The sequence below is a fragment of the Camponotus vicinus genome, unplaced genomic scaffold (genome assembly GCF_025532165.1).
Source record: "Camponotus vicinus isolate PSW18456_S1 unplaced genomic scaffold, iyCamVici1.0 SCAF_14, whole genome shotgun sequence".
NCBI classification, from domain to species: Eukaryota; Metazoa; Arthropoda; class Insecta; order Hymenoptera; family Formicidae; genus Camponotus; species Camponotus vicinus.
This window is the reverse complement of record NW_028141950.1, coordinates 11,893,097-11,917,367: the sequence shown is the minus strand read 5'-3', so window position 1 is coordinate 11,917,367 and position 24,271 is coordinate 11,893,097. Positions and strand designations below refer to the sequence as shown.

At 40.8% G+C, this 24,271-nt stretch overlaps 1 protein-coding gene and 1 long non-coding RNA gene across 2 annotated transcripts; both read right to left on the bottom strand.

Moving 5' to 3' along the window:
* Positions 1-1,454: 1,454 nt before the first annotated feature.
* Positions 1,455-2,101, bottom strand: LOC145964887 (uncharacterized). The gene has a single exon (XM_083088045.1). The coding sequence runs from the start codon at positions 2,099-2,101 to the stop codon at positions 1,526-1,528; it is 576 nt and encodes a 191-aa protein (XP_082944171.1). The 3' UTR covers positions 1,455-1,525.
* Positions 2,102-9,523: 7,422 nt separating this feature from the next.
* Positions 9,524-10,001, bottom strand: LOC145965029 (uncharacterized). Its single transcript, XR_014436590.1, has 3 exons — positions 9,959-10,001; positions 9,807-9,883; positions 9,524-9,685 (listed from the first exon to the last, which is right to left on the bottom strand). It is a non-coding gene; the product is annotated as an uncharacterized LOC145965029 (long non-coding RNA).
* Positions 10,002-24,271: the final 14,270 nt, after the last annotated feature.

The window sequence follows — 24,271 nt, the reverse complement described above, 5'->3', positions numbered from 1 at the left end:
AACGACTATCAAATGTGTAAGAAACGACTATCGAACGTCAACGAACGGGCCAGGAACGTCTATCGAACGTCTATCGAACGCCAACGAACGCCAACGAATGGGTCAGGAACGTCTATCGAACATCTATCGAACGCCAACGAACGAGTCAGGAACGTCTATCGAACGACTATCGAACGCCAACGAACGGCAACAAATGATAAAACGCACGGTGATACTCTGGACACATATCATTTGGTCGACGAATCGAAAAAACGATGGATCGACGATCGGGGATAACCGAGGAAGCGAAGAAACAACATAATTTAGAGAAACGGCAGTTGGTGAACGAACTGCACGCACCGGCGAGAAAAAATTTTCCCCGAAGACACGTCATAGTGCGGGGATACGATGACCTGTGGCGAGCTGACATTGTCGAAATGCGTCCGTATTCTCGTTTCAACAGAGGTTACCACTACATACTCACAGTCATCGATGCGTTGAGCAAGCACGCGTGGGCCGTACCACTCAAAAGTAAAGGCGGAAGCGAGACAGCTGACGCTATCGCCGAGATAATTCGAGATAGCAAGAGGTGCCCGAAAAACATACAGACCGATAAGGGGAAGGAATTTTATAACGCCGACGTGCAACGGCTCATGCGAAAACATAACATCAATCACTATTCTACGTATTCGATATTGAAGGCATCGATCGTTGAGCGATTCAATCGCACGCTGAAAAACGACATGTTGATGGAAGATGTTTACGCTGAACGGATCTTACAAGTGGATCCACGTGTTGCCGCGACTCGTATCGGATTACAACGCGCGCAAGCATCGAACGATCGGTATGCGACCCGTCGACGTTACCCCCGCGATCGCTGAAAGACTCTTGACTACTGTGTACAACCGTGTAAATATCGCGGGTCCGGCGAAATTCAAACTGGTAGGTGACTCGGTACGCGTTAGCAAGTACAAGACAGTTTTCGAGAAGGGTTACACGCCAAATTGGACAACCGAGGTGTTTAAAATTGTAAAAGTGCAGCATACTAATCCCGTAAGCTATCTACTCGAGGATTATCGCAAAAAATCTATCGCTGGAGCGTTCTACGAGCACGAATTGCATCGCGCGGATTATCCGGACGTGTATCTCGTGGAGAAAGTACTGCGCAGGAGGGTTGTCGAGGTTTCTGTGAAATGGTTGGGATTTGATAATTCGCACAACTCTTGGATACATAAGGACAATGTGATTTAATTAATGCAATGTTTATTTTTAATTTTCAGGAAAAAATATGTATGATATATTTGAAAAATAAAAATATACATAAAATATAAAATCTTTATTAATATTTCTTTCAATAGTATTATGTATGTAGTGTTATTCTTAATATAAATGTGTAAGATATGCATTACATAAAAATATATGAAATATAAATGTGTGTGTAAGATATGTATTACATAAAACTATATGAAATATAAAAATATACAAAATATATACATGGTTATGTACAAAATATATACAATTAATAATAAACAAAATATACATTTATTTACAAAGGTATCCTATAATGTCCCCATGGTAACGTGTCGGTCGAATCAGGTACGATATACCGCTTGTCATCGTACGGACTCAGAGCAAATTTCGTTTCGCGAATGGTATACACTTTGTGCAATTTCGATCTTATGCAAGATTGCTGTCGCGTCATTTCTATTTCGTCGTTCAGACACCGCGTGTAATCGTCGAAGGTTATATTACGCGCTACGACATTACTTTTGACGCCTTTAACCTTCTTCGTATCCTTTTTCCCGGCCACTCTCACCGCATACATTTTTGCTCTAAGTCCGACGAATTCGGTCATTATCGCGCCGTTATTTTCATCTTTCATTAAACCCGGCACTTTTTTGTTCGCGAGCGGTATACCGTACGCATTGTTTATCGCATAATCGCTCGTATCAAATCGGTTGATATCGCGCTTCATGTTTTCATACACATCGACGCATTCGATGTGATATATTAGACTATCTGTGTCGGTGTACATTACCCGGCATTTGTCGCGATACAGAGGAAACATGTACTCGTGGTGAAATTCGTACAGACATTCTTTCGATATGTCGAGTATGCACATGCCGACATAGATTGGTTTATAAAATTTTACTTCTAGTTTGCGTAATTCTATGGCAACCAGATTCTCCGAAAAAATACTTCGACTATGGAAATTTGGTTTCGCTATCATTGCTTCTGCGCCGTATCGTCCGTCCCACTTTGTTAATAATTTTACATCGACACGATTACGCACATTTTCCATCGTTTTTGCCAAATACAGCATTGTTCATTAATTTATATAAATTTTTTTCAAAATCATTTTTCGCGAGTGTTCTAAACTGTGTATTTAATTCGATATAACTGCGAAGCCACGGAGATTGTGTAAATTGTAATACGCGATGTATTTTTGTAACGCGAAGGCCGTGTCGCGTACACTGCTGTAGATTACAGTAGTGTATCACGTAACGCTTCTTATCGTATAGCGTTGCGAGGAGTTTGTCTTGCCGCTTGCCGGGCAGCTTGTCACGTGTCGGGCAAAACGGTAGGTCAGTGTGCGTATCTTGAAGATGTTGCGGGTAATCGAGATCGACTTCGAGGATATAACCCTTAGGCGAATCTAACGCGATCGATGCTACGTCAAAATTCGACACGTCGTCGACCCATCGAAAATCGGCATAGGGCAACGGTTGACACATTGCCCATCCGTATAAATTATTTACATCGAAATACATCAAGTACGACGATGGTTTCGATGGATCGTACGACTCCATGTACTTGTTATTAGCACGCGCGTATCTGTTGGAACATTGGCTTAAACCACCGCGTATACCGCGTTGGATAAACATGACCATGTCGATGTCGGTAAGCAATTCAAATGTAATCTTGGTATACTTCAACATGGCATCCCACGTGTATCCGGGGAGAGTATAATAATACGCGGGGTCGAGTCCGTAACTTTTGATGCAACTATCGCGAAAGTTTTCAAAAATATCGGCTAATAACAAGACGTCGATTTTGAGATACAAATTCGCCCAGCGTTCGAATGAAGAATCGCGTCCAGATATTCTCGGCGTGCGCGTAATCGCTCTCGGATATAGTTTCACCGGTCAAAGAACTGTAAAACGATTCGCGCGGTGGTAAACACGTATCTTGCAACCTGTCGACGGAATCAATGTATTCGTACGGAAAGACGCCTTTCCGTGTTAATAAACTGAAATTTTCTGCAGATAAATTTTGAAATTTCGAATTTAAAATTTTAAGTTTATCTTTCTCTAAAAAAGATGCCAATTTGTCGAGACTTGTCGCGAGAAATTTGTACGAATCGATGAAGCGTAATTTTATATAATTTTTCCAATTGTCTTGTGCGACATTAACAGTTTTTGTAAACGATATATATTTTTCCTTGGTTATCGGAAGTAATTCGATTTCCCCTTCGAACGCTGTGGCTATATCCTCGATAATGAAATGCGCGTCGTAACCTGATAAATTATGAAAGACTATCGGAATATATAATGATTCTTTGTAATTTAGATTGCAATTTGAGTGCGCGGGACCCCTATATCGCCCGGTCAAATGACAATGATCGCGTACGCGTGTATCGTCTTCTTGCGTAAACGGTTTTTCGCATATATGACAATGCGTTGCGCTGTGAAATTTTTCTCACTCATCCGATGTTAAATTTACCATGGGGACATTTGTACTCATTAAAATAGTCTTAACGCGAATTGCTAAATTTCTAAGTTCTTCGGTGAATCACGAAACGCAATCGGCGCTACGGCGAGAATTATAAACGGATAACGAGTTGTCGTACGAACAATGCATATAATACGCTATACTAAATACCCGATGGTGCTGGTACAAATTTTGCTGTTCTTCCTCCTCCATCTTGGCCAAAACGCATTCCAAGTCGGCATAGATCACAAATGGAAGCCGCTCTTTCCTCGTGTAGTTGTTGAACTCGAGCCACTTGTCCTCATCGCTCGGCAATCGGATAGCGCAGTCGTTTATTTTTCCGCAGTCTACCGTATGTGACTGCAGCTTGTCTTCTGAACCGAAATAATGTAAACATCTGTAAAAAAAAATATTTAAATTATAGATTTATGCAATACATTATATTTTATAATTACATAAATTATTTAAATTATACGTACCGATCACAGATATATCTTTGACCGTTGTGTTTGCTCAACTGTGAACTGACAAGTCGCGATAGATTCTTGATCCACGCGAAATGTCCGACGCTGTTACCGTCTTCCACGTACAACAAGTTGACGTGCTTATCTCGTTTCTGCTCCGAAAGACGTACCGGGACAATGCTGTTCTCTTTCTCGATGCTGTAGACGTTGATGGAGATACTGTTTGCAAGTTCAAATTTTTTAATCTGATTCAAAGTCACTGGAAACTCAATATTTTGTACATTTAACATCGTCGTATAGTGGGGATATGAAGATTCCCGTTCCGCATTCCTTTCGGCGGGGTACAGAGCGGCGACCACTGCCCACGCGAAACACGCATTGTCCTTTGATTGTACATTAATTACCGCTTTCTTTGTCATAATTTCTTGCGGCAATTTAATATAACATCCCGCGCGCATAGAATTATATTTATTTACATTAACAGTCAAATTCTGTATTCGCGACAATGCCCAGCCACTATCGCGTTCCTGAAATTCTTCTAGCAATGCTAGGGTGGGCTCGATAACGCGGAGCTCATACCACTCGTGTAAATCAGACGTGCGAAAGAGTTCACAGTTTCTCGTATTGATACTTTTATTCGCGCGTTTATCACCCGACACAAATTCACCGTTGAATATTGTATTCACTTTTACACTGTTGTGTCTTTTTATAACGTCTTGCACTTGCTCGAGCACGATGTCTTTGGCATCCTCGAGAAATTGACGAGGTTCGATATAGTTTGCGTTAATCACAGCACCGGTCAGAATACGGCTATCGAACGCGGTATCGATCTCTCACCAAACGAGTCTTTCCGCGTTATTGTCGCCGCTGTAATCACCACCGCTGGGTATAAACCGCCTCTGCAATCGAGTCTTTGCACCTTCGAGTCGCGCGATTTTAGCCACCAGAGACTGTCTCCTTCCGATCGAGAGTCGCGGACGCTTGACACGGCTGCGTTCTTCGAGCTGTTTGATAAATTCCTCACAACGCTGCAGCCATGCAAAATACTCGCCTAAGGTGGCAATTTGGCGGGACTGCTCCACCAGGTCGCGTTCAGTCTGCTCGATGTTTTCCATTTTTTCCTGTCTTTTTCACACTTTTAAAACACTACGTCACAGTTTTCTATGGAGCACTTGCACGTGTCGATGGGCCTTCAAATCACGTACTATGATTTGATGCGCTTCAATCCTCCTTATATATATTTCATCCTTTCTTATCTTTAAAAAAAAAGGCGCAAAGCAGCCGAGCATCGGCGCTGATGCGTTGCATTCCTTCCGAGAAAAAATCGTTGAAGATAATTATGGGGGGCGCCATTTGTTTATATTGTTTATAAATTCGCGTGACGCGTAATTCAATGCGAGAGATAAGAATACGTCCAACGGAAAAATCTAGAATTACTTATATTTGGGGTGAGGGGGGTGAGGGGGGGGTACCGCGAGAGCACAAAGCAGCCAAACATCGGCGCTGATATGCGTTGCATTCCTTCCGAGAAAAAATCGTGGAAGATGATTCTGGGGGGCGCCATTTGTTTATATTGTATATAAATTCACGCGACGCGTAATTCAATGCGAAAGATAAGAATATGTCGAACGGAAAAAAAATCTAGAATTACTTTTATTGGGGGTGAGGGGGTGTACTGCGAGAGCGCAAAGCAGCCGAACATCGGCGCTGATGCGTTGCATTCCTTCTGAGAAAAAATATGGAAGATGATTCTGGAACGCCATTTATTTATATTGTTTATAAATTCGCGCGACGAGTAATTCAATGAGAGAGAGATAAGAATACGTCCAACGGAAAAAATCTAGAATTACTTATATTGGGGGGGTGAGGGGGTGAGGGGATGAGGGGGGTACGGGGTGAGGGGGTACCGCGAGAGCTGTTACTTATATTGGTGGTGAGGGGGGTGAGGGGTGAGGGGGTGTACCGGGGAGAGCTATTTTGTTTGCGAAAACATGTCCCGACGCGTTAGAGTATGTAATACAATATTGCTTGATAAAATACTGCTGTTTATATTGTTTATCAACCGGGTATGTAATATAATATTACTTATACTTGCGATAAAACATCCAACACCCGCCCCGCAGCCCCCGCGCCACCGAAATCCCCTCCGTCCCGCGTGACGTCATTCCCCCGCGCCACCGAAATCCCCCTCGCGCCTCACCCCCCCCTGAGAGGACCTGAGTTAGAACTCTCCTAGTATCACCTACTTCGCAGGTTACCCAGGTACCCTCGAATTCACGCTCGCTATCATTATGAGTGCACGGTGTCTGAGAAAATGTTTCGCAGCAACTACGACATAACGCGAAGAGTAATTTTCCTCGCGCGCGATGCGGAAGTACGGGGTAAAATAAATCACGAGGAGAGAGTACTCTACAACGTATGAGGCCTTCGAGCAAGTCTAAATTATAATTCGGCGACCTTCCGACTAACGCGCTACATTCATCGCCGACGTAAATTTCCGGATGATCGATCGGAAAAGCGCCCGTCTTCAATACAAACGGGTATAAAGACCATATGTCGACGTAGCGTATTTTCTCCGTACCTGTGACTTCGTATTGAGTTGCGATATTTCCCGTACGCCCACCGAAAAACACGTCGCGAGGATCGAGCGGTGGTGTTTCTACCATCGGATGGTTCGCGAGAAAATCATACATTACGCGATTGTCGCGCATTTCTTGGTCGAAGGCGCACTCCCACTTTTCCGACACTATGTATCCCCGCTGACGAAGGCGCCATGAAACAGCGAGAGTTCGTTCATATCGCGAATTTAATGTATCTCCGCGATCCTCCTCCGACGAAAGCGCTTTATCGCGATTTACAGTGAAACAAGTTGGACATCCATGCCAAAAGCAACCGTGAAATTGCAACACGTGACGCTGCGTCCTTCCCGCAACAGACGTTTCGAAATAATCATCGACGAGCGTACCCTCGATCGTGCGATATTCCCGTGCACGCCCCGCGTGATTTATATGACGGACGAGTTCGCGCTCCATTCATATCAGCCATTGTAAGGCTTTACGCGAATGATTGCTCGCGCATCTGTATCCCCCCGTAGGAATAATGCCTATCGTATCGGCTTGCAAAAAGTTTTTCCGGAAAACCGTCATGCAGGTCGAAGCAATGGTTGTACATTCCTCGAACGGGATACATTTCCGCGATCTAGGAAAATTTTTCTAAACGCTACGCACGCTCGTCGAAGAATATCAACATTGTTACGACAATAGCGCACTATCTCGCGTTGGAAGTCGAACACGGTATTTTTTCCCCTCATTTCGGTATGCCATGTGAGAAAGCGTTCGCGCTCTTGCGATTTCATGTTATCCGGAGAATAATATTGTACATCGGGTAACGGTCCGACGTACGTTTGATTTTCGATAGTATTAAATAAATGCGGAAAAATGCCCTTATCCTCAGTATCCTTTAGCCCGAAAGCCTTAGGTAATTCGGATAAGCGCATCGGCATATAATTAACGCCATCGATGAATTTTGTATGTCCCGCGGTTAAAAGAATAATTTTTGTGCCGTTTAAAATTACTTTCGGTTCAATATCCCTACAATTTTCCACGATATATTTCAAAATAAATTGCGCATCGAACGCTTTCGCATTATGCGCTATACAAATTGTGTTTAAAATATTTTACCGGACGCGTAACGAAATCTACAAACTGTTTAACCGGATCGCGTTGAAATACGAACTCTCGCACTCCGCACCAACGACACCACACGGACATGTTATTTTCCCCCACGCATGCTTCGCAAATCTGTTGCGCGATGCATAGCGTCGGAATATGTTTTTTTATATTTCCCGTTCCTTCGACCGTCTCGTCCTGTCGCGTTTCGAAATCGTAAAATACGAAAGCCACACGTCCCTTTCCGCGTTCATATGCACGTTCGTTCTTTTCCGCGTTATCACATATGTTCCGTGCTTCTTCTTCTCTCGTGCTAGATATGTCTATCTCATCCGGTACCATCGTTGACGAAGATGGCCCGGCAGAGGAAATATCGCCACGTTGACGAAGAGGTTGCATATAACACATATGATTGCGCGGTTGTTGTGAACGGCATAATTTGCAATAAGAAACGCCGCATTCGTGTTTTAAACGATTTAACGATACGACCGCAACTGTCGCAAAATCGCACGATGCTACAAACATTAGCGCGTGTTCTACCGTCGTACGATTTCTCGCTACGATGACACTCGAAACACCCTGCACCGTAAAATAACCGATTGCACGCGTCGCATTTTATTTCGGCGTAAGTGGAATCGCACAGCGGTACGGATAAACATCGCGGGCATTTATTTAAACACCGGTGACTATTAGGCCTATCATTTCGAAAGCCTACATTACACACTACACAATAATCGCGAGTACCAGCGGCGGCTTTTAAATTTAAAATAGGATTATAATGTTGCGAATCCTCGCAATACGCGATATTTAATCGCCGCGAGGACTCGCGTCCGAGAGAAGCGAGTATTTCGGTTCCGTCATACAACGGTTTTTCGCCACGACCGAAAGTATTAAAATTATATACAACAATCGCGATATTGTCGGCAGCGAAATAACGTTGGAAACGTTCGATTTCGCGAATTCCACAACCCTCTTCCGGTATTACGACACCGGCATTTCTCGTTAATTGCAATGCACATTCGCGTTGTAACGAAGAATGCGGATATCTTATCGCGTTCCATTTCTCATGCAGCTCGCCTGTACGGATATTACCACGCTCGCTATAAGTTTGAGCTACTACGAGGGCGCGAGGAAAGCACAGATTATCCGAATTATTAATTTCGACTATCGAACGTTTCGCGACATCCCCGCGTGTTAATGCGACGCGACCGCGATCTGAAGGCATCGAGACATTATAAACCCGTATGTTAAATTGGTCAGCGAAATCGAGACCACCAGCGCTCTGTGCTAACGAACTCACGAGTCTCCAAATATCTTCATAACTCAAATCGCGCGACGGATGAAAAGATATACCCGCGGGACCACGCGATAAATTCGGCGAATCAAACGATAACCCTACGTAATCGCCCGGTTCGCATGAATTTAACGCATACGCGTGAATTTCGCGAAATGCGTTTTCTAACGAGTGATATATATCGTCGCCTTCAGTCAACGGTCGTATTGTGAAACTCGCTTCTCTACCGATTACCCCGAATCTTTTAAATTGTCGCGCATTTTCCGATATTAAATTTACAAAATTAAAATTATTATTTCCGACCTGGTGCTGCTGAAGTTGTTGCTACTGTTGCTGTTGCTGATGTTGATGTTGTTGTTGCTGCTGGTACTCATGCTCCTCCTCTTCCTCCGCGTCCTCTTCACCCTCCTCAGTCTCGGATGAAATATTTTCCGAGCGGGGTAACTCGGCTACCTCGCCCTCAATCTCCTCCTCCTCCGCTTCTTCTTCTTCTTCTTCTTCTTCTTCCTCATTGTTGCGGGAGAGCGCTGAATTTTGTTCGCCGACAACACCACCACCTCCGTATTGCACTGTTAAAAATAAAAAACCGTATAAATTATAAAATACTATTTTTATTATTTTTATTATTTTAATATTTTTATACTCTAATGTAATCCGTACTATGAATGTTAATACAACGAAATAACTCACCTTTTTTAGCAATATTCGCTGTTTTTTATTCCGTTACTAATATTCCGGGGAATAGCTAATCCCCCAGCGACGAGTTTCTAAAGAAATATTAAGAATTTGTTGGATTAAATTCGAGCATAAAAATATACCGAGAAATAAATTAATAAAGTTACCTTCTCTGGAGGGAGCGTATACATTTTCCTCTTCTTCTTCATCCTTCTCTTCTTCCTCTCTCTCTGTCTCTTCTTCTTCTTCTTCTACCACCATCACTTCTTCCTCTTCCCGCGCTTCTTCTTCTGCCTCCCCGCTCCTCCATCTCTCGCAGAAATTCTAATAATATTTTAAGATTTGAATATTTAATATTATAGAAACAGAATTTAAAAAAAGTTTTAAAAATACTTTTATATTCGGATTTTCGTTTTAGTATATATTTTACATCAACATCATCTTACCCGGCGAGAACACTTCGCTATCGGGGCTGCTGACTGCGTATGCGATTTTCCTCGAGTAATCGCGGTTTTCCTGAAATGTAGAATATTTTTTATTAGTATTAATTATTATTTTTATTACTAGCGAACAATTTATCTGAGAAAAATTAGCACACGTTTTTATTACGTGCAAACTTACGTGAAGGACCTGCCTCGGGTTCTTCCTCAGCGCGGCGTCTACGCGAAGGTCGCACCATCACTGTTCTCGCGGGATTATTGTTTCCTGCGATTATAATTAGTAATTAAATATTTAACTTTATAATCGCGATTTTCGTATTTTTTCATCGAAAGTAAAAATAAATAAAATAAGTAAAAATAATTACCCGCCGACTGGATCCTGCTGTAGTTTTGGAGTAGGTAGGTTACATGTCCGCCTACATCCTCCTCTTCTTCATTTTTCTCATCTCTTCTCAAGGCTCTTCGTGCACCAATTATTTCGCTGGCAATATTTAGTAATTCCGTGTCGCCGCCGAAATGCCCCAATTTATATAAAATTGCCAGTATTGTATCGGAACAGACACACGCGAAACTCGAAAATACACTATAATTATGTTCACTTGTTTCTTCACTTTCCGTTAATTTGGAAATGTAGCTCGCGAAATTTATCTTTGGAGATAAATTCGCAGCCAACTTTACACAACTTGATATCAAATTTTTACTACACGCCATTTTTTTCTCAAAAGAATAACACGCGAGTGAAAATCGTACAAGTTTCCTCGGGCGAAGAAAATCTCGAAAATGCTTATATTCGGTTAAACGTTGTCCATTTTATATGTTTTCTCCCCTCTCGAAAAAGGAAAACCTAACAAACCTTTATCACCGCTCGGAGAAATCCGAAAAATGTAGAAAATGTTTGAAATTTCTTGTAGTCATACCGTATTGTAATTATATTTTTCATCGTAGCGTGAATAATCTATTTGATTTTTTATTTTGTTTTTTCGAAAAAGTAACTGACCAAGCATTTTTCTAATTACCTTAATTAAGTATTGGTATACGCATATGATTTCTTAAAACTAAGCGTGATAAAAAAATTTGTAATTATTTCATTTGTCAAAGATTTTTATTCCGCGTCGACCATAGCTATTACACGAGTAGAATAAATTTTTAAAATGATTTGTTTCTTTATAAGAAAAAATACTCGTTTAATGCTAATAATAATAATAATAATAATAATAGCAATACACGACGTGTTGCTGCGAGTTCGCGGTAAAGGACAGAAGGACATATTGGGAGATATATTGAAAACGCAGTAAAAAAAGTACTCTGTGAATTTTTTTAAGAAAAACTTGATATTTATTATTATTACATTTATCGATGTACGTTTATTTATTGGTTTTCATAAAATTTTCATTTCTGTAAAATTGTACGAGAAACATTAAATTTAAGCGAAAGTATCTCTACAAATACAATGCTGAAATATACATCTAAAAATGTTAAATTATTAATTTGAGTTCGGACACTTTGTTCGATTTCTTCATAATTTCCTTTAATTGTGAGTTTTATAATTTCACAATATACAGGGTGATTCAAAATAACCCCTGTGTCCCTGAAATGACATATTCTTGAATCAATTCTAAGACGATTTTTCCTTCGGCAAAATTTCGTCCGAAGCTTAGTTTTTGAATTATTAAAGGAAGTAGTTAACGTATGACGGGTCGAATACAAGAGGCAGGCAAGGGTGGCGCGATTCACCGTCAGACGCGGGAGCTTACGCGGGGCGCCTGCTGCGATCAGCTGATCGCTATACACATAGACACACATGCGAACACATACATTCTCTCTCTGTCTGTCTGTCTGTCTGTCTCTCTCTCTCTCTCTCTCTCATTCGCTCACTCACCTGTAAATTTTTTTTTTTTTTTTTTTTTTTTACGAGAGAGGGGAAAATGCATTTTATGCATATCCACCGGTCGATCCAGTGAGTTATGTGGGACTCGAGTACCAAGTCGAATTACCAACTCGGTACTCCCTACCCACTAAAAACCCCTCTCTTTTCACGAATTTCCTTTAACACACTGTCCCTCTGACTTCCCGAGACCTGTTTTCACATAACGTCAAAAAATAGTTATTATTACCTTGTTCGATGACTTTTGATGTATTGCTGTAATTGCTTGAAGGAGAAATGAATTTTCCGATAGATCGTACGTTCTCAAATTTAACGTAGATATCACGTTGCAAAAGACAAGAAATCCACATTAAATTATTAACTGAAAGTTTTTCTTCTTTCATGAACTGTATTCTTTTATTAAACTTTAACATAATCACATTTATTTACTCACTCGATGAGACGAGAAATTTACTAATGACTCTATCACTAATCACTATTAATCACTGTCGAATAATAATTGATGGCGATTAAAAATCACTCGATGAAAGAAACACGCGCGGACACGTTACTACACGACGCGACGACGCGACAATGCGACGATAATTACGACTCGGCGACTGCAAGCAGTTTTTTGTTATGGTAGGTTGCGGTAGGTTAAGGTACTACTGGCGCTATCGAACGCGATCATGTGTTCGATTGAAGAATGCGGTAAACATAATAAACATTTAACATAATAATAGTATTAATATGTTAAATGTTTATTATGTTTACCGCATTCTTCAATCGAACACATGATCGCGTTCGATAGCGCCAGTAATACCTTAACCTACCGCAACCTACCATGACAAAAAACTGCTTGCAGTCGCCGAGTCGTAATTATCGTCGCATTGTCGCGTCGTCGCGTCGTCGCGTCGTGTAGTAACGTGTCCGCGCGTGTTTCTTTCATCGAGTGATTTTTAATCGCCAACAATTATTATTCGACAGTGATTAATAGTGATTAGTGATAGAGTCATTAGTAAATTTCTCGTCTCATCGAGTGAGTAAATAAATGTGATTATGTTAAAGTTTAATAAAAGAATACAGTTCATGAAAGAAGAAAAACTTTCAGTTAATAATTTAGTGTGGATTTCTTGTCTTTTGCAACGTGATATCTACGTTAAATTTGAGAACGTACGATCTATCGGAAAATTCATTTCTCCTTCAAGCAATTACAGCAATACATCAAAAGTCATCGAACAAGGTAATAATAACTATTTTTTGACGTTATATGAAAACAGATCTCGGGGAGTCAGAGGGACAGTGTGTTAAAGGAAATTCCTGAAAAGAGAGGGGTTTTTAGTGGGTAGGGAGTACCGAGTTGGTAATTCGACTTGGTACTCGAGTCCCACATAACTCACTGGATCGACCGGTGGGTATGCATAAAATGCATTTTCCCCTCTCTCGTAAAAAAAAAAAAAATTACAGGTGAATGAGCGAATGAGAGAGAGAGAGAGAGAGAGAGAGAGAGAGAGAGAGACAGACAGACAGACAGACAGACAGACAGACAGACAGACAGAGAGAGAATGTATGTGTTCGCATGTGTGTCTGTATGTGTATAGCGACCAGCTGATCGCAGCAGGCGCCCCGCGTCAGCACCCGCGTCTGACGGTGAATCGCGCCACCCTTGCCTGCCTCTTGTATTCGTCCCGTCATACGTTAACTACTTCCTTTAATAATTCAAAAACTAAGCTTCGGACGAAATTTTGCCAAAGGAAAATTTGTCTTAGAATGGTGTCAGGAATACGTCATTTTACAGACAGAAGGTTTTTCGGGATCGCCCTGTATATGTATGTATAAAGATGTCTCGCAAAATTTTATGATAAATAAATATTTTTAGTGTGAAATAGTTTTTTTTCTCATATGATTAATTATTCGAATTCATAATATGTATTAAAACAAAAGAGATTACGCGCAGCTAATAATATGTAATAAAGCAATTAATAAACCCATAATATGTTCGCATATTTTTGATCCACAATTATGGATCTAATCCGGACACGCACCAATCGATGGTTTTACCATGGCGTCGAAAAGTGGATCTGGCCATGTAATTCTGTCTAAAATGGATCTATGGGGCGCCACTGCGCGGCTTAGTGAAACCGTCACACGAAAAACGACGACATGGCCCCTCTCAGGCTTCTCTTTGCTGCTAATATGTATAATAAGATGTATATGAGTAAAAATTAGTTTAAGTTTTTTGTAGTTGGCAATTCTTAAATTTAATCGGCCAATTAAGTTAACCGGAGATGGTGAAACTGACCCATACTGTATTTTTACAATTATATTAGACATGTTCGCGTTGCATGCCCCAACATACTCCTACTCACTCCAATGCGCTCCAATACGTTCGCGTCACCGGAACCAATATGGCGACTAGGTGTTCGCGTCGTCATAGAACATACTCTATGGAGCAATTAGGAGCATGCTCCATTTGCCTCACCTTCAAAGGTGGTGCAGTTGGGGCAAATGTGCGCGCATGCGTAATATATAAAATATGAATTGATGGATGGCCGATTGTAATGTGCGATTGGTTGGAAACAAAAAAGGAAGGGGAAATGCCTCAAGTTCGTGTCACCAAGCGTTGGTGCACATAAACTCATCTGCTCTAACCGCCATCTTACCTGTGATCCAAGTGTTCTCTGGTGTATTGGAGCATGCGACGCAAACAAACCTAGTGACCTCTCTGTATATTGTTAGAAATACAATTGGTCACTGAATTATTTTGTCATGTTGGCAACCCTTTAATCAACGATTGAGTTAATCGGAGTTTGGTCGAAGCGGCCCTTCTTATATTTGTTTTCCAGCAAGGTGACACAGTGCGACACGCTCAAACACTGTGCATGAGTGTTTGTTGGAACGCAAAACTCGACCATTGCGGACTACATTAATATTTTCACTAGGATTTTTCACTAGGATAATTTTAAAGTGTGAAAGCAATAAAATAAGGTAATGATAAAAACAAAAACTAATGCTGATATAAAAGGTTATTAGTATTAAAGTATTACAATAACAATTTACACGGATAGTTTAAAAAAATATTATTCAAATATACATCCAAATGTTAATGATTATTTTTCTGCAAACGAGATAATTTGTTTGATACATTCCTACGAATACAATTCTGAATACAGCCGAATATACTCTATTTTATAATTTAGCAATTTTCCAGATTATAATAGAATATTCTTGTTTTATAGATGGACAACGATGATAAAATTATTTGTCAACATGCTGAAACATTTTAGCAGCAGTAGCAGTTCAATAGACAGTGCTATGAGTGAATCAAGCAATACAGAAGACAGTGCGAGTTCATCTAGTGATGATAGTGAAGAGGACGAGGACTTATTATTATTCCCACTGATGCTTCACTTGACAAGTGGTGAAAGGACAGCGCATTAAAAATTACCTTCAGATTATTGATTCTTGGACTGATGTAGAATATAAACAACATTTACGATTAAATCGGTGCACTGCATCAAAACTAATTGGTAATATATACATTGTGCATTAGTGTTTGACAGCTCTACAAATACAATGGTATTAACAGTGATATCATTTTATTTTTAGATGAATTGGAGTTATCCGGTTTTATACCCTCACATTCTTTTGGAGTCAAACCTATATCTGCAAAGTTAAGTTTTCTATTATTTTTATGGTATATCGCAAACACTGAACCATTGCGAACTATGTCAGACAGATTTGATGTATCCATTTCTTCTGTATTTCGAGTTCTACGGCGAGTAGTAACTTGGCTTTTAACAAAATTTAATTCAATAATCAAATGGCCACAGGGCCTTGAAGCTATAGCTGTAAGTGAAAGATTTTCGTCAACGAAAGGTATTCCGAAAATCTTAGGAGCAATTGATGGAACACATATACGAATAGAAAAGCCTTTAGACCGTGCACGAGACTATTGCAATCGAAAAAAATTTTTCTCAATCTCTTTGCAAGCAGTTGCAGATGCAGATATGCGGTTTACCAATGTGTATTGTGGTGACCCCGGTTCCCTTCATGATGCTCGTATTCTCAAAAGATCTGAGCTATTTCATGAAGCATCTATGAATCAAGAACTATTATTTCCCGATAAGACATTTTTGTTAGGCAAATCGGCATATCCGTCGTTACCTTGACTTGTTCCTCCATTTCGAGACATGGATATTTGACGCCTCAACAAGTAGAGTTCAATTATATTCATTCTTCAACGCGAATGGCAATTGAACGAGCATTCGGTCAACTGAAAGGACGATTTCGCCGTATTAAGTTTTTCACTGAATACCGTGACTTACCTTTTGTCATTAACACTGTAATTGCAGCATGTATATTACATAATTACTGTATTGAGAAAAATGATATATACGATTTTCCAGAAGCTTTGAATGATTGTACCAGTGTAATTACTAATAATGATATTGAACAAGAAGCAATAGATAATAGAACAGTTGGGATGGACCGTAGAACTGAATTATTTTATGAATTATTTCCTAATTGAATACCGACTAACAATGATTTTACTCTTTTTGTTATTTGCTACTTTTTTAAATTCTGTGATTAAGTTTCATTATAATATACATATAATTAATAATTAATAATTTGCTATAAACTCTTTATGCGATATGAATGACTTGATACTCATATCAAGTAGTATTTTTGAACTAATCAGCTAATAAACTAATTTACTACTTACTATTTACTTTTTAATACGCGTATAAAACTATCTGTGCAAACTAGGCCATAGTGTTATGTAACAAGTGAAATAATTTGTATGTCTGTATTTGTATGTCTATACAGTTCAATAAATTTATTTCTTTCCTCAAAATTAACGCTTATTTAGTTATAATATTAAAACAATACCATGACAATCACAAAATATATGTTAATATATTTTATTATTATATATATATATATATATATATATATATATATATATTATAAAAGTAGAATTTTTTTAAGGAACAACATTAAAAATTATTATGGTTTTATAGAGATCAGAATATATGACAGGCTGGATTCCATAAAACACACGCGTGTATCTATAGTATACGTAACGTGTATTATAGATACATGTCCGCATATCGCGTTTTACAGAATCCAGTTAAAGTAAGCTTACATATTAACTAATGACTTTGTTCGTAATTTTCATAAAATTTTATAATCGTTATTTCACAAAACATAAAAGATAAGTCATAAAACATTTTAACTCAGTCAGCTAAGTCTGCTCGAACAGATTTTGTCAAGGGCTTGCTACAAATTCTTGTCACCAAAAAGGCCACAATTTGCGTACAAGAGTTGCTATTACAAATTTTGATAGCAAATTGGCAGCAAAAACCGAGTAAAGCTTGTTGGCAAAACCTGACAGCAAATTGGCAGCAAAAAGGGAGCAAAGCTTGCTAATATGCTTGACATCAAATTGTCGGCAAAAATCAAGCAAGATCTGCGCGCATGTAATCTAACGGCAAATTGACGACAAATTGTAAGCAAACTTTGCTGACATAATCTGACAGCAAATTGGTGGCAAAACCCGAGCAAAGCTTGCTAATATGTTTGACATCAAATTGTCAGCAAAAACCGATTAAGATCTGCGCAGGGAAGTTTAACGGCAAATTGTCAGCAAATTGTGAGTAAATCTTGACATTCCGAAGGCATTTAAATTTAACGTTTACAGATATTTAATTTTTAGTATCCAATTTTTTCTCTTAAATAACTAAGATTATTTATACGTAGAAAAAATTTTATTTTAATTTATAAATATAATATTAAATTTTAACATTATGACTAATAAAAATTTCGCATTACACTTTAAATATGTGCAAAAAATAACGTATAATAAATATATAATAAAATAAAATATATAATACATATAATACATATTTTATAAAAATATACATTATATATGTTATATATACCTATATGTATATATAACGGAATTTAAAAAAAAATTGCAATATTAAACTTTCGCGCATCGCATATGAATCGACAAAAATAATAACAAGACGCAATATAAATTATTATATATATTGCGACGTTAATTATTTTTTTTACAATCCTTCTCGGGTGTTAGAGAGGAAGATATTAAGGGGGAGCGAAAACGTCGTCAAAAACACAAGGATAGAGATACTCGCGCTTGGAGGAACTAAGATGGAGGATGTTCTCGCGCGAGCCGCGGCGAAGCGAAGGCCGTCTCGAGATCTCGAAGTTGGGCGCCAGATACGGTCTTTCACGTATCAGTTTCGCTAAATGCCAGAATAACGCGAAGAACGCTAGCCTGTTTCGCCACGGGCCGACTAGCTCACCTAACGGTAGAGGGGCAGGGTCTGTTGAAAAGGATATTGAATTATTTTATGCGAGGCTTTCGGTAATTACGAAAATCGACAAACACAACGGAATTTAACAATCACGAAAGGGTAACACTCAAAAAAATTACGCAGACTTAATAAAGAAAAATATAACACATTTATTAAGAAAGAAGATAATATAAAAGTAAAATAACTAAAGAACAAATTAAATAAAGACAGATTAATAATAATAGCAATTTAGAAAATTCGAAATAATATAACTGATATTAACTCGACAGCGGTAATAATAATACATCAGATGGACCGAATGTTTGCACGAAATCGATAACATAAGAAAGCGCTAAGTTGTTTCTGATATTTATTATAGCTCGTTTTTATGGCTAGGCTCTGCGAGGTCGATCGGCGTTTCGAAAATGTAACGGAATTTCGACAACCTACTCGTCAAATTATTGTACTTTTTCTTTTGCACTCACTATTCTAATAGACAGCAATATGTTCGACAGACTACGTAATAATCGAGCGAGAATAATTGAATGATTTGCGAAGACGGAAAATCTCGCTTGCGACGAGCAAGGTCGATGCAATCGATATTCGATAGCCGTCGGACGCCGCTTTCAGCGCCTCCTTTCGGCGTAACGCCCTTTACTCACGCGCAGTTCTCGAATTTCGGCAATTTCTCAATTTATCGTAATCGATTATGCACCGCGACACACTCACACGCACGACAAATATCTCGCAATAAACGCAAATCATACACGTAACGAGCGCGACAAAGACAACACGATATTCGCAACGTCACGATACGCACACGGTCACACACTCACATACACGCTAACTAATAACGAAAATCGCCCGAAGATCAATTCCGGGGATGTCTTACGCGGCTTCGATAACTCTTTTCGACAGCACGGATAGCGAACGCATTCCCCGCAATTTACCGCGCACGTGGTCGATATACGACAGCCGGTCGCTACGCGTTTTACGACACCCCGAATCCCGGAGAGAGAGACGAACGGTTCCTTATCGACTACGGCCGACGTTACGATCGTCCTTGATGCCTCGGTCGCTTGTCTCCGGTCGCCCGAAATGCACGAAAATCGCGAGCTCGGTACAAAGCCCGAGCGACAACGAGACACGAAAATGGCGACGGCGACAGAGCGGCCGGTCCGCGGACGGAATCGCGTACGTGGCTTACAATTATGCGATGGGCAACCTCACCGATACTTTCTCCCGTGGTCAGATGATCCTCGGCTCGTCCTCTCGCCTTGATCTAGGCAGCGACACACACAATCGACGACAACGATACTTTTCGAAAAACGATTGTTCGCCAAGAGCGCCCGCACCAGAATGAATCCCTGGATCTCGCGATCCAGGGTCGATAGCGGCGTCAATCCTGCGCGCAGGGGTGCGCGGATTCGCGGCCAATAGCGCCACGACACGCGAGGTAATAATGCGCCCCGCGACAACGCCGTATCGGGGGCCGTAACGGCCCTCGAAAATCTGAGTTTCGGCGACCCTGCTATCGGTGGTCTTCTGGAGGCAGATCGTTCGTCCTCCGTTCTCGGAGAGTAGCGCCGACCGGGCCCCGTGATTCCGGTCCAAGACAGCCGATCCTTGGAGACTTTCCCTCCTTTAATTGCAGGGGGCGAATTCCACCCGTGACTCTGCGCTGATCCTCAGGCGCTACCTCTGCTCTCGTCTCGAGGGCTGGGAGGCTGTGTCGGTGGTCGCAAAAAGATTCCTCTTCGATTTCTTCCGGTTGTTTTCCGGCGGATTGCCCGACGTACAAAATAATAAGAAAAAAAAATACAATTAGAAAAATGCGAAATTACAATAATAGCTCGTCTTTCCGGAGATCACGATACGGCTCTCGCTATCTTTTTCTGACGCGGCCGCTCGGCTCGCGCCCCGTCAAGATATTCGGGGCGGATGGACGCGCGTCGGGATGGCAACGTCACACCCTGCCAAGAGAGACCGTATCGGCTTCAGTCACCCATCACGGCCACAAAATCGGACTTTCCGCTTGTCCTTTCGCACATGTTGGGGCGACCAAAGTCTCCGGAGCCGAGGCAGACGCGAAAGACAAATTATGACACAAAATAAAAGAAAGAACAAAAAAACCAAAAAAAAAAGAATAACTAACGAAACGAAAAGCGACTTGTCATCGTCTTCCATGAATTTGGTTCGCGATCTCGTCTCTCATTGGGGCTCGCGGTCTCGGTTTGTCGCCGGACCGTCCCGTTCGATGTTCGCGATCTGGTTCACTAACGGTTGTGTGGCTCGAACGCAAAGGTATCTAATCCTAAACGCCTGGAGGATCAGGTGGAGCATTATATGGTTTCAAATCCTTAATATGCACTTTACCTATCGATCGATTAAAGCCATCCTTTAACTCGTATACTACCGGTGACAACATTTTTGCGATAGTAAACGGACCGTGATATTTAGTCGCTAACTTAGCCGAAATATTCTGCGCGGCTGACGACAACACATGCTACCGCTTTAGAACTTGCTCGCCAATCGCAAAACGATGCTCTCGCCTTCGCAAATTATAATAATGCGCCTGTTTATTATGCGCGGCCTCTAAGTTTTCTACCACCCAATCTCGCAAAGCCTGAATTCTTTCCATGCGCTCTTTCCAAGTTTCGGGATTCGCTTCCGCGACTTCGACAGCTGACTCGTGTCTCCCACGCACGGTGTTAACCGGCTGGGGTTCCCTACCGAAATTTAAGAATGCAGGAGTAGCCTGTAAGGAGGTATGGTACGCCGTGTTGTATGCGAATCTGAACTCAGCCAAGTGTATATCCATTTTTAATACAATGGGCTATCACTCATCGTATTTCTCATGTAGCTTTATCACATTTATTGTCTGGTTTGAAAAAGTAGATCCAATGTTTTCTAATTTGCCAAAATGTGCGAGGACGTTATTACGTACACCGCGATCATCTGTTATTACTGACATATTTCCTGGTCAATATTGTCATTTTGGTATTGAATATGGTATTCTACAATTTTTATCTAAAAGTAAAAGTACAATTTCATCTTCTATTCGGATTCAAATTGGTATTGATGGTCTGCCGATATCTCGATCCAACTCGAATCAGTTATGGCCCATTTTAGGTCGAATTATGCCTGACGGGAAAGTATTTCTTATCGGTTGCTATTTCGGTAAAACCAAACCAGCGGATGCAAATGAATTTTTACAACAATTTGTAAAAGATATAAATGTTTTAATTAATAACGGCATAACTTATAATGAAAGAACATTTTCAGTATCAATACACTCTATCATATGCGATGCTCCTGCCAAATCTTTCGTTACGCTTACTAAAGGACATACTGGTTATTTTAGCTGTACAAAATGTATAATTGAAGGTGATTTAATCGCTAGTAGAATTGCTAGAATTTGTTTTCCCGATTTTGATTACCCGAAAAGAACAGACGCAAATTTTCGTAATCAAAATCAAGAAGACTATCATCTCGGTCGTTCTATTCTATTAAATACTCCAAATTTTAACATTGTATCACAAATTCCATTAGATTATATGCATATGATATGCATTGGCGCAGTTAAAAAACTAATAAAATTATGGATAAGTGGTCCTCTTAAAGCTAGATGTTTAACTTCTCAACGAATAGAAAATGTTTCTAAATTTCTTCTCGATATCAGGCATTTTATACCAAAAGAATTTGCAAGAAGACCGCGAGAAATTAAAGATTTTGGACAGTGGAAAGCAACCGAATTGAGACAATTTTTGTTGTATACCGGTCCTGTTATATTACAAAAAGAATTAAAACCTGCTATATATTCCAACTTTCTCACTTTACATGTCGCTACTCGCATTGTGAGATGAACGCTATACCAAAGAAAACCCAAATCACGCGCCAAGATTATTGCAGGGCACAGGACCCTGGTGCGCTACGGAAGGCGAGGGCGCTGGCGAGGCGAGGGAGTGCACGCGTGAATATGAGCGAGCGTATGTGAGAGGGTAACGTGGCGTCTGCCCGGCCACGCAGTTAGAACGCATGCATGAAAGTGAGCGGGCGCATGCATGGGGTGAGCGAGCATATGTGAGGGAGTAGCGTGGCGTCGGTCCGGTCGCACAGTTTAAGTGTATCTTTATCAAATAAAATATGTTCTCATTAAGTCCGAGTACATAACTATTGTCGCACGGCACCTTACAAAATCAGAAGTGGGATTAGGACGCGAGCGCACGAAAGGAAACGTAAGAAACTCGAAGAAATTGCGTCAGGCATCTTCCGTTATTGGTTGAGTCGCAGCGTGAGAGACACGTGCTATCGTTACACGTTTAGAAAAAATCTGAAAAACGGCCAGCGAACGAAACGAAATCACAATGGATCCGAAGAAGTTTTCAGTAGCTCAACTTAAGGCCGAATTACGAAGACGAGGCTTGCCGGTGCACGGACGCAAGGTAGTTTTCACCGCGCGTCTGGATAAAGACGAGCCGAGTGGCACATGGATGAATTCCGTTGCGTGTGCCGAGGACCCGACGATCGCCTCAGACAAGGATCTGTCGGACGAGGAAGTAGCGTCGACCGCAGACAAAGAAGAAGATAACGGTAACGAAGAAAGAACGATAGAAGGCTCAAGAGAGAACAGAAATCGTGACCGCCGAAATAGCGATGAATTAGAGCGCCGATATCGCGACATGCAACTCGAATTTGAGCGTCGTGAAAACGAACTCTTGAGAAGAGAGTTAGAAATCACTAGACGGGAGAACGAACAACTACGAAGAGCCACACCATCTGTAGCCGAGGGGGCACGCAGAACAGAAAACATCACCGCCATGTTGGAACTAGTGGGAGTCTTCGACGGAAGTGCAGGTACGTTTAGAAAATGGGAGCAACAAGTCCGTCAACTGTGTGCGACCTATCATCTCGACGATGACCGTGCTAAACTACTTGTTAGCAACAAATTAAAAGGAAAAGCGAAGAGTTGGTTTCAGGCAGAAAACACGATCGCCATGACTCTCGATGAAATAATGGACGGCTTCCGGAAAATGTATGATCATCGTCCGTTACGTGAGGAAGAAATTCGAGACAAGAGAGTGGAAACCATCTGAGAATTTCGCAGATTATTTTCACGATAAAATAATCTTGGCGAAAGACGCTCCTATCGACGAAGAAGAAATGGTCGATTATTTAATCGATGGCATTCCGAGCGACCATCTGCAAGACCTAGCACGAATGAAGGAGTTCCAGAAGAAGGAAGATATGTTACGAGCCTTTGAGAAGGTATCATTGCGAACGCCGGTGAAAAACAATACGAAACGAGATTCACGATCGACGGGCAAGCACGACGCAGCTGATTCACGAAAGGATAGTGAGAAAAAAGGAGAAAATCAAGCAAAAAACGACGAAGGAAAACAAAAAAAATCCTCGTTGTTATAACTGTAACAAACTAGGGCACATCGCTTCTGACTGCCGCCAACCTAAGCGCGAGAAGGGCTCGTGCTTCAAGTGTGGTGAGATGGGCCACATATCCAAGGACTGTCCAACGAAGACTACGTCATCAACGGAAGTTGCAGTTGTCAATGAAGAGGAGAATAAAGTCTGATCCATCTTCGGCTGCACGGAGGACGAAGAGACATTTTTTAAGGACGTCGACTACGAAATAAACTGTTCTGATACAAATCATAAGATTAGATTAAACACGCTAATGGACTCGGGTAGTAAAGTCAGTTTCATAAAAGAGAGTTTCGTGTTGAAAGAAGCAGTAGAATCTTTCGGTACACCCCCGAGAAATTATCATGGTATAAACCGCTCACCGTTACGGATAATCGGGTATATACGGCTGAATATCACTATCGATAACGAAAC